This window comes from Camelus dromedarius, chromosome 2 (genome assembly GCF_036321535.1).
Source record: "Camelus dromedarius isolate mCamDro1 chromosome 2, mCamDro1.pat, whole genome shotgun sequence".
NCBI classification, from domain to species: Eukaryota; Metazoa; Chordata; class Mammalia; order Artiodactyla; family Camelidae; genus Camelus; species Camelus dromedarius.
In genome coordinates, this window is record NC_087437.1 from 113,545,671 (window position 1) to 113,557,927 (window position 12,257).

The 12,257-nt window shown below is 43.4% G+C and overlaps 1 protein-coding gene across 3 annotated transcripts in view; it reads right to left on the reverse strand.

Annotated features, from left to right (window-relative positions):
- RUNX1 (RUNX family transcription factor 1) overlaps window positions 1–12,257 on the reverse strand; it is a 236,976-nt gene that overhangs the window by 72,547 nt on the left and 152,172 nt on the right. For all 3 annotated transcript variants that reach the window (XM_064475710.1, XM_031459300.2, XM_031459295.2), the window contains exon 4: window positions 10,186–10,342. In XM_064475710.1, the coding sequence (XP_064331780.1) occupies window positions 10,186–10,342 (157 nt within the window). The remainder of the gene's footprint in view (window positions 1–10,185; window positions 10,343–12,257) is intronic.

Genomic DNA, 12,257 nt, shown 5'->3' on the forward strand with positions numbered 1-12,257 from the left:
ATTATTATTCATGCATTTATGAGTATTTATGAAATTCCTGCTGTGTCTCAGACACTCTCACTTTACAAGGTTCTTAGGAGGATAAAGGCATATAAATTCCTCATCATTCCTAACTTTCTGACTTGGTGAGACATGGGCTAACTCCTGTTCTCTCTCTTCCCTCGTCCCTCAGCAATTGTCCTGTAGAAGGAAGAACAATGCCTAGGTGAGTCGGAGCCCTTCTTCCTAAGCCCTGCTACACAAGCATCATCTCATTCTAATCGTCCTGAAAACCTTTCAAGATGCACATGCACACTGTCATACCCATTGTACAGATGGGGAGACTGAGGCTGGCACCTCTGAGTCCTGCAAGCCCACCTGCTTTTCATCCTTTGCCACACAGCCTTCCAAAGACCCACACAATTGTCACCAAGAGATGTGCATGTTTCTGTGCTGTGACTGTGAGTCAGAGGAATATGAGATGGGGTACAGTGGTTTCCGTGGACTCTAGAGCCCATGGATTAGGGCAGAAGGCAAGATACCTCTCCAGCCAACAGCCAGATTAATCAATTCCCCGTTGCTATGTGGCCAGAAAAGAAAAACATGCATGAGTGTTCACTTGCAGTTTCTGGAAATGCTGAGATACAACCTTAAAATGTCTTCCAGGGGAAGAGCCAGGGCGTCCTGAAGTGCGGTCCAAGGCGAGCTGCCGCGGCGCTACTATAAAACTGCCCTACACTTGGGTGGAGTCAGCAATTACAACGCAGGGTTAATGTGATGCTGCGAGGTGCCAGCCAGGGGACAGGACAAAGGGATTATTCTGCCTCATTGTTAAAATGCAGTGTTTATTGTTAAAATACGATTGGGAATTAAAGGGGCATGTATGAATAATAAATATTTGCATGCCATTAAACGTCTGGACAAAAGAGTTGGAAGGGCTAAGTTGGGAGAACTTCTTTTCCCATGAAGAACAGTGCCTCGAATTACAGTACATATTTAATTTCGCCTCTTCCATCGCTGATCTGAAATCACAGTGCCCACTATGCATAACCCTTTCGTGACCTGACAGCTAGCTCTACGGCCCCGACGAATAAGGATAAGGGTTGATATTCTCCCCCAGAAAAGTTGTGCATTTAGACGAACAAAAAAGCAGGTCCCGGCTGCACCGTCTGTTACGCAATCAGAATTGCCATTAGCTATTCTGCTGAGTTAGTGCCACAGCAACAGATCTTACCGTGAAAAGTAATAACCCCCAAAGTCTGTCTTATTTCAGATAATCCTTGCTGCATTCTGCTGCCTTCAGCCCAAGGTTGAACTCGGCTCAGACAGATTAAGTAACTTGCCTAGGACACACAGCTCTGAGCCAGTGTCCTCAACCAGTGTTCACTCCCACCCCTCACCCACCACCTCTCGTCCATGGGAGCATTTGGCAAAGTCAGCAGGCATTTCTTGTTGTCAGGACCCAAGACCTGGAGGTGGAGTGCTCCTGGCTACGGGGTAGAGGCCAGAGATGCTGCTAACCATTCAACAATGCAGAAGATGGTCCCCACAACAAAGAATAATCAGTCCTAAATGTGAGAGCACCCAGGGTGAGACACTGTCTTTCCAGTGGAGAATCCACTCAAGTCCACGTACTAAGCACTGGGCTCTCCTGCCTGGAGCAAACGGAATCCTGGGCTCTTTACTCATCCGGAGAGATTTAATGCGTCCCTGCTCCATATCAGGCACTGGTCTAGTTACAGATGATGTCACACAGTGCTTTGCTAGTTAAGGGCAGGATCTCCTGGGTTTTGAAAATTCTTGGAAGGCCACCTCCGGGGGGCTTCCAGACTCATCTTCGTCCTTTCCCCAGTGCTTGTGTCACCTGCTCGAGCCGCAGCCATTCCTGAGCCCTTTCCCAGCGGCCTTCACTCCCCAGCACATCTAAGTCCCCGAGCAGCCCAGCTCAGATCCCACCCAGGAACACCCGTGTGGATAGTTAACTCTTACTAGTCTCAAACGATCAGACCCACAGCTGATCTTCACGCCAAATCTGGGAGCTGGTTGCTTTACTGAGGGGAGGTTACAGGAAGCAGAGGGGCAGGAGAGTTCAGAGTGAGGGTCCACAAACACATAGCCAGAGTAGGCAGTCAGAGCAAGACGTATTCAAGAAATTCCAACTGCAGCGGACACTGTCTTGCTGCAGTGAGAACACTTAGAGGGCTCTTTTTTCAGACTGTTTTCAAGCCATTTTTCCCTGAATCTCCTTGTGGAAAATAGATGATGGCAGACCAGCAAGTCGGGGCCGGTGGGAGACAGCTTGGGAAGAATCCAGCCTCTGTCTGCCTGTGGTCCCTGCAAACCTAGCATGTGGCCAGACAACCAGGCTCACCAGGGCTGCGAATCAAATCGGGCTTGCATCCCGTCCCTGTCCCTTCCTTGCATTTCCCCCAGGCATGCAAACTGAGTCCTTTTTGGTTTCTGCAAGGTGTCAGTCAGCCATGCATACCAGGACCTTGCTTTTAGCACTTTTTAGTTCAAAAAACTAAGTCATTGTCCTCTCACATCAATTCCAGTTCCTGGATTGGTGAATCTGTGGCCCCAGACTGAGACCTGGGGGTGGGGGTGGCACTCAGCAAAGAGAAGCCAGCAGAGCTCTCGAATTGTTTCTGCCGGTCCCTGTGGACCTGCACGCCTGTAACACTCCTGAGGGAGTGGCTGTAAGGGGGAGTCCTCCAGGAAGAGCTTTTCCTGCCATGAGAGGCCGACCCCACCTCAGCCTCTCCTTCTGGACACCACACATCCCCAACCTGGGAGATTCGGAGATGGTGTGATTTGATGCACACAGAACACGGGTATATTTTCATATTTAAAAAAAATTTTGATATTCAGTGATGCTCTCTAATTTTATATTTTTTATTCTGTGTGAACTTTTCAACCTAAGTTTTTCACAAATTTTGTAGAGAGGCAGAAACTGGTAGGGAAGAGAGGTAAAGGAGACATTTTACAACTTACCATGAATGAGTGAGGGGGCAGCCCGGGGATGTCTTGGCAGGACTGACATTTTGCACAGGTGGGGCTGCCCTGTGCCCTGTGGGATGTTTACCAGCGCCCCTGCTCTCTACCCACTAGGTACTAGAAGCGCCCCCCCACCCCAGTGGTGACAACCAAAAATGTCTACCGACAGTGCCAGATGTCCTCTGGGGATCCAACCACCCCAGATGGGGACCTCAGAGGAAGACCACCATCAACACTGATAAGCAGATAACAGATAAGATAGGATGGTGAGGGTGGAATATCTGGAAAGACCCAGTGCTGTAGGTGCTGGACACCGTTTAAAGAGGCCAAAGCTGTATTATGATAGGCGTTTAGAATCTTCCTCATTAATTATAGACAGATAGATAGGCAAGCAGACAGTGACTGTACTCCATACAATGGTTTCAAATAGAATGGAGAATAAAACATCTGTAAAAACCCAAAACCAATGCCTGGAGCAAACTGGAGTGTTTCTACCTCCAAACGGGCCCATCCCTCCTTGCCCCATCCCTCCTTGCCGTGTCTGCTGAGATGTGATAAGCCTACAGATCACCAACTGTGCTCAAACGCCCCTGTTCCTGTGCCTTGCCTTTGTTTGAGCCAAGGAAAATCTCCTTTGTTTGCATAAGGTGACTCAGTTAAGGCCACACACCACCCTTAAGGGGTGCCGGCCAGCCCTCCCATTCACCAGACCCAGGAGTGTCCTTGGACCAGGAGGTTGGGGGGAGGGGGTGCAGTCCAGCAGATGGCGCGGCCCCTACATTCTTAATGACGCTCTTAAAACTTAAGGTAAAAGCAAGGACTAATCTATGCTGAAAAATCAACAGGAAATTTACTTACATCTTTGAGAAAAATACAGTTTAAGTGGCTTCTACCTACGTGAATGCTTCCTCACCAAGGAAATCAGAGGAAATGCATTTTGAATCCTACAGGACAATGGCCAGGAGCCTCTCGGAGGAGGTTGTTGGGATCACTTTACTATTTATGGGTCCTCAACTACCTGAAACCCTTGTTGGGAGGAAGTTCAGTGACACAAAATGGAGTTCCTACATGGGGCACCCCAGAGAGCCTCACAGAGAGCGGAAAGGGCTGGAATGCCAAGTCAGCGCCAGCAGCGGGGACGCAGGGAAAGCTCCGTTCTTAACATGGACTGAAGCACATCTCTGTTGAATTCAGAACTCACATCAGAACCAGTGATGCAGGGTAGGCATTGCCTGAACTCCACTAATGCGTGTTTATAAATATAAAACTCTTGAAGAGCGGCAGTTCCTCCCCTGCACCCTGAGAGTGAGCTGATTAAAACTGGCACCTCTGAAAGTATTCACAGGCAGCTCGTTAGATCCACACTGCTCGCTTGTTAATTTCTATTAATTATTTCATTTGGGCTTCAGATGAGAAGATGTTATTAGCATGGATTTAGTCCTCCGAGACAATTTGGTCCAGGAAGTCTTCTCAGTGGAAATACGGACACACACATGCACACACACACACACCTCTCTGACGGAAAGTCCAAGAGATCCTTCAAAACCACGTAACCTCTCCATACTGACGGTACATAGTTATTCACAAACATCCCCTTTCTGATCTGAACGTGTTTTATAATCACCAACAGAGAGAAAACAGTCATCAGACAGTATGCCATCTCTCTTTCAACAAGTCATTTTTCTTTAAAAATAAAGACAAGAACCAGAATATGTTCTTCCATAACCAGTCTTCTCCACCCTCTCTTGCCCCTCGCCAACCAGCACAAAAAAGAAAATACAAAACTGATTTATTAGAACCAGAACAGCAGTGCAGCCGCTGGCCGGATCACTGTTTATGTCTATAATGCTTGCTGCTGAAACAGGGAGCTCTAAAAATCACTCAACCATTATTTCTCTCGGAGGCGCATTCTGATTGATAGTCTTCTGTCCCCACCAAAAAGAACTGCCTCAACCCAAGGCAAGCCGGCTGGCAAGGAAGGGGTTTTGGGTCGCGGGGGTGGGGATGGGGGCAATGCGTGGAAGGAAGTCCAGCTTCTGCCCATTGACTCTTAAATATCATTCACACAAATAACCTCAATTTTAAAAAGCTGTCCGACACCATCAGTGATGCCTGGCACTTCATAAAATCAGCAAGAAAACCATGAAGGGATAAACTGTGAGACTGCGTGTTCCAGGCACAAGAAAGTTTTCAAGAAAGCTCTTCCCCTTGGGCTCTGCCATGTCCCCAGGCGGGACAGGGACTGCTGGGTGGTGGTTGGGGGTGGGGAGAAATTTGCTTTGTGAAAGCATTGTTCCTCTTTTATTGGTAAACGCAAAACAGAATGAGAGAGCTGATCTCTAGAGATGAATTCTACATCAGATCACAAATACCAGCTTTCGACCTGCCATCGAAAGAGATTATTTGCTAGGGCTGCGGAGGCTGGGTGTATAAGAGGCTGGGTCTTTTTCCAGCCATATTTACCCATACCGAAGTCTGAAACAGATTTCAGTATATATATTATTTTAAAGTGTAGATCAACAGCAACCCCTGAAAAGGGGGAAAATGGGAGAGTTGCTGTTAATACAACTCATATCTTTTCTTTGTATTTTCTACAGAAGATCTGACTGCCAGCTCACTATCCATGTTATCCATGAAACAACACTGGGGTTGTCAAATGCACTTTCCTTCCCTTACTCTACGAGTCTGTGATAAAACAGAGAATGACTTGCATCCTATGATAATATTGTGAGTCATTCAGAGCATTGCTCAGTAATAACCACTCCATAAGGACATGTCTCTCTTTGTTTGGAATTTCAGGAAACTCGATCCTTTTCTAAATGTACCTTTTCTTCCACCACAATCTTTCACTCCTCTGAAAGGCCATCTCTCGATACTGCTCCCCAAATAATATAAAATACCTTAAGAATGAAAATGCCTTAAGTAACAAACATTACACAAATAAGCAATAACCCAGATTGGGACAGGGTAAATATTATGTCTGGGAACACGTCCACAGCAAGAACGTAATGAAGGAACTTCATTTTATAAAAGCATGGGGAAGGGTACAAATATTTTGAAAGTAGGCAAGATTAAAGTTGCCAGGGAGGGCAACATAAACACAAATTCCACCAAGAAATTAAACCCAGTCCTAAGAGATGGGAGAACATGTGGCCTCACTCGGCTGCTTGTGGAATTCGCACTGCAGGTCTGCAGCCAGGGGGCCAGGCAGTCACTAGAGAAGAGGATGCCCCTTGGATGACAAAACAGGCCCTTTTCCCTTGCAAGGAACTATATGCGCTCCCACCTGATGGCCTTCCGAAGGTCTGGACCAGCAGTTTGAATGGGACCTACTTTCTTAATTACACAAACCAGGTCCTGGCTATCATAAAAGCAGGTGTAACCAAAACAGCATAGGGCACAAGAATGTCTTCCTCACCTGTTCATTTATTTACTCATTTTCTAGTGATCTACAATGTGCAGCACAGCTCTAGGCTGGCCCTCCATGGTCAAAGCAAAGTTCCAGAGTCACAGATTCTTGGCTTGGGGGTCCATGGAGTCCCCAAGAGGTCCATAAACGAACTTCAGCAGCCCTGGAAACTGAAAATGTACAAGAATCTGTGTTGAAGGGCACATGGGTACTTTTTTTCCCTTTGGGGGAAGGCTTCCAAGGGTTTTCAGAATTATTTATGATGTTCTCAAAAGATTAAAAATCATAATCTTAGAAAAATAAGGAGGAAATTTGCCGTGGATTCTTTCCCCCCATTTACGATGTGGTAGATGATACGGTCTGGGAGATTTCCTCTTTGGTTCTAAAATGAATTAACTAAAGCCGTATTCCCTGATTGATCGATTCCTTTCCAACTGATTAAGTACTCCAGTAGGGACGGAAGCACTCACAGATTTCACTGCTACAACTTCTTCAACATCTCTCAGCTGCAGCCACGAAACACTTTCCTGTAACTGCAAGTGTCAGTAGCACCTGCCTCAGCTGCGGATGGAAGCTGACGTCAACTGCTGCTAATTAACGTCACCAAAGAGAATTCCTCTAGAGCCCGAGCTCTGATTTTCTGGGGGTCAGGGAGACTCCCAGAACGTGTTTACGTGTGAATTGTTCCGAACGACAACCAGCGTGCTCAGCATCACCTCTCCTCTCCTGGGAGCTGCTATCTCTCCCTCCATTGTAAAGGACTGGTGGATTTATATGGAGATACTGAATCAAAGGGAGAAAATTCCAAGGGTGAGATACCCCTGAAGAAGAGATTTCAGTTGTCAGGGAGAGAAAGGAGGGAAGGGAAGAAAAGGAAGGAGGAAGGCTCAGACTGCTGAAGTCTTCACCGATATTTTTTAGGGGCCAGTATTGTCAGCCAGGCCGTAAAAGCCGGACGGGCAGGTTTTCCCAGTTGCAGGCTGAACCCGAGGTTAGGAGCTGTGGTCCTGGACAGGAGCCAGCAGCCAGACAGATCGGTTTTGCAGAACAGAGAAAAACCCTTCCATGTTCAACCCCTGGCAGTTTCTGTAAGGTTTACAATCCCCAGGGATTGGCAGCAGGGAAAAGAAAAGGGGGTTTCTTTTTCTCCCCTTTATTTGGAACCAAGCACCAGGCCCCCTGGAGAATCCTTCAGACCAGTGGCTTTGGACAGAACGCAAAATTGGCATGGAGACGTTCAGATGAGCCAGTAGCCAGGACCTCCTCGGTCCCCGTGTGGTATGTTGATGCCAATGACATATTCTCAGACACGTTTTCAAAAACAGAAAACAACATAGTGGATAGTCTTAAATCACTTAATAAAACGTTATGAAACTTTTAAAAGACACGATTCAGTGAGGAAGATTAAGGCTAATTGTTAAAATGAGTGGGCATCACCTGCTCTCTTCATAATAGAAAGCAAATTGAGAAAACACAAACAAAAAACCCCCAAAACGGCAGTCTTTGATGTTGACACTTACACTTGAAAGAGTAAAATCAAGTTGTATTTTATGACTAGGGGGACAAATTATGAGACAGAGTCAAACTGGGCTTTTTGACAGCTCATTTTGTCTTGTAACACTAACCAAAAAAAAAAAAAAAAAATCACTCAAGACCAACAGTATCACGATAACTGTAACTGGGTCCAACATGCACTTCGAGCTCCTCTCCTTCGGATTGCTTATTATCACGTGTGGGAAGCAGAGCCCGTTCAAAACAGATATTGTCCATCTACAGAGAGTTGCAATTAATTTTCTCGTCCCAGGTTATCAAAAGACAGCCCGGCCTTGGTTACAGCTATTTCACTCTTGGGGTTTTATGCAAACTCAAGGGCATACTGGCACGAATCAGGCAGCCAAATGCAAACAATCCACACCTTGGGGAAACAGTTCACTGCTACCCAAGTAAACACAAGCTCCTCTTAGTCACCCACTCAAAACAGAAATGGCCAGTGAGGGACGAGAGACCAGCCCTTGACGCCAGCAAAGCAAGCATGCTGCTTTCAAAATCGCATTCTTTATCATCACCAACCTCCTGGGCATGGCCAGGCCACTGCTGCACTCCTTACGGGAAAATGTCGCTGGCTTGGGCCATTAAAGAATTTCCAAAACTTTCATGACCGAAACTTGCCCCGTAGACCCACATAGATGCCTCCTCTGATAATACTGCTTTCTCTGGAAATGCCACCAAATGACACTCGTTCTGCTCCTAAGAGGAGCAATCCACAGGAAGTGAGCTGCTATGATTACGGGGCTTGGAGGCACGGACCAGGAGGTCGGGCCTTTGTTTTTTATTGGCTTCTCACCCACTCTGCCAGCTGCTCATCTGAAGCCTTCAAGATGTTTTCTAAACACACATCTCTGAACCATAATGTGAATTCCATTTAGTGAAAGGTGGAGACTTTTAATATAACAAGTGAACCCATATAATGACTTATGCTTTTATACCTTATAGCATCATTCATGCTTTCAATAAGTGGGTATAACTTTCTTTGCATTACCCTATTATTAACATAGTGCTATGAACATATATTTTTAATCATGTTATAAGTATTTAAATTTTCTCCACCTATTGATTCTACTCTGAAAAGCCCCAGACAGCTAGGATAGCACAAAAACAATAGCCAAAAACAGCAACATGCCTTTACCCTCTTTCCTCTTTGACTAATCGAATTCCCCAAGAACACAGATTTTCTTGTATTTTTGAATGCCTTTATAAAGAGTAATGATTACTCTTATGATTAAACGTCCATTGATTGTACTTTAATTTTTTTCAATACAAGAGTCATCTACTGTTATTTAGGTACTTGCTACGTCTTTTTATTATACTCAAAATAACTTTTATTTTTAAGCTTATTCAATACTATATTACAAAAATGAGATTTTCCAAACAAACTCCCCTACCTCCTTCAGTTAAGTTTCCAGTAGTTACTGCTATTTATAAAATATGACTTAGGTTCTTACAATACATACAAAATGTAATATTTGAAAATAACTAGAAACCAGAGATTACAAGCCAAGATTCCTTTTTCTGCTTTAATACAGTGATAATGGGCATGGAAAAATAAAACTGCACTGATGAAATAGTTCCTCTGGATAATCTGGTCTTTAATATTATTAGTACCTAAAATATTAACTGGGCCCAGCCCCTCCCTGCAAATAATAAAAAGACATCCAAATTTTATATAATAGGAAGGTCACATTGCCATCAAATTCACCAAACCAGAATGGTACTATTTCTTCATATTTTATCATTAAAAAAATGCTCACTTGAAATATGCTTCAATAACTATATACCATATATCCCTCAAAATTATTGGAAGTGATCATCTGAAACTCTGTCACTTGTCATGGATAGCACATTGATCCTTAAGTTAAAGGCTTCCAGTAAAAAGATTTCTGAAAATTATTAAAGAGAGAACCCCAGTTGCATGCTCCTAGTTTCCATGATGGTAAGTTTTATATTTTTACATTTTAGTAAAGATCTGAGAGGTTTCCTTGATAATCCATGTTTTATATGCTCCAAATCGGTCTTAAATAAGACCAGTTCAATAATAGAAAGCAATCACGTAAAGCGAGATTCTGTTAAAAATGTTAAATTGAAATAAATATTTTTTAAAAGCTTGATGTAGCAATAATAACAGGAAGAAATGACTGTTATTTCTAGGAAATCCCATCATAGAAACTTCTAGATGTTTTGACATCTGCCTTTGTTGCCATGTAAATATTCTGTGCTTCAGTTCAGTTTTGACAGATACATACCTCTTCCACTCCGACCGACAAACCTGAGGTCATTGAATCTTGCAACTTGGTTTTTCATGGCTGCTGTTGCATTTCTCAGTTCGGCTGAGTAGTTTTCATCATTGCCTGCCATCACAGTGACCAGAGTGCCATCTGGAACGTCCCCCAGAGCCACCACCTAAACACCAGTCAAGGGACAGATGCAGACACCAGGCAGGTTAGAAACTTTCATGCCATTTGCGTAGTCATTATTCTAAAACTCAATGTATATGAGGTGATGCTTTTGAGTTTGCAAAGGAACAGCAGTCGTAAGTTAAGCAAAACAACAGCCAAGTTATTAATGGGAAGATTCACTTTAAATTCCACTATGCAAAACTAAATATAAATGTTCAAGTCATAAAACATTCACCTCATGAAGCTGCATAAGGTCACAGGGCACAGTTGGAATAAGACGCATGATAACAAGAACTTTGAAAAGCTCTGCCTTCTCATGAATACAATCATCTCTTCCTAATTCTTCATATTTGAGAAACAGAACACCTTGTTTTTTGGAAGTTTATAACCTAACCCATCTTTCACTCATCCAGACATCCACTGACAGGCCGAACAGGGCCAACTTTATCTTTTCAGGGTTTAAACTTATTTCTGCTAAAATGAAATTCGATTGCCACCACTGAATTGTTGAAGATTCTTGAATGATTTAAACTGCCCCTCTGCCGTCAGTTCATCCTTATGCCTTCTACTTTCTTTTATTATCTTAATTTTCACTAGCAGTGAATTCTGGTATGCAAGGAAAAAAAAAAACCAGAAATATACCCTTTGCTTAACACTAATTATGAAGTCAACAGACCTCAGAGAAGAGGGGTGCTCATTTTTGTGTCCTCCTCTGAATTCAGGAGTGGAACTCCATAGCATTTTTATATCTGTGAGTCACAGGGTTGTGTTAACTAGGACCAGATAGATGACGAGGTGTCTGTTCTCCAAGCCCAGATGACCTTGAAGAAGAATTCCTTCAATGGAACTGGACAGGAATAGATTTCCTATCAGGGCTATTCAAGTAAACTAGTAAAAAAAAAATATTCTTGATACTTAGGTAATAAAAAAGAACAGTCATTTCAAGGTAAAATGCTCTAAAGAGTATGGCACAAAGGTGCTTCGTACAGTAGGATCCACTTCTTGGTCATTTGACCTTTCCAAAAACTATCTTGGTCTAAAAATTTATCATTATCTATACTTCCATTGTTTCTGTTTTGTACAAGTGGTCACAGAATTTCAAATCAAAATGCCCCCAAGTTGCATTTGTTCCTATCACTTCTGACTTCCCTTCTAGTACTCTTTCAGTAGTGAAATGTGTGTTAATCATTCCAATTATACAAGTTTTTTTTTTTAAGTATGCTTTTTGAGTTGTGATAATAAAGCATTCTACAGTGATTATTCCTGCCACTGTTTTCCACCTCCTCATTTTTATCTAATAATTACTACATCTTTTTTTGGGGGGGGGGTGGTAATACCTATATTTCAGTCCTCTTTTCCTGTCTGTAAACAAGGCTGCCACAGACTCACTTGTATGAGAGCAAAGCCATGTTTCTCTAAATTCCCATCTTCACTGCCTGCTTAGTCATTACCGTTTCTCCTTGTCATCCAGATGATCATCTATTGTTTTTATTCCCTATGAGCTTCAGCTCTTGGATTCTAAGAAATAGGACGGGGAAAACGAACCCATAAGGGTGGCCGTACTTCCGACCCCAAGACTGCATCAGGGGAATCAATTCTCACAGCAATAGGCAGGCAAGTTCCTCATCTAATTTTATCCAACTTGCACTTTTATCTTTCTTTCTAATCCTTTCCATCCAAATGTTGTACATCTTTTCCATAAAGGAGATTTACAAACAAAGCTATTTAGTCCCCAGGCACCCTCTAATTAGGTATTTAGATCCATTAGAAGTATGTGTGTTGCTGTTTAATTAAAAGCAGTAATATGGCAATTCCCTTTTGTTTCAAAAACATAATTGAAATAAATCTCCTTGATCAGTTATTTAGTGATTGTTACCATTTTTTTTTCTATTCCCATGAAAAGTGCTTGCTTTATTCTG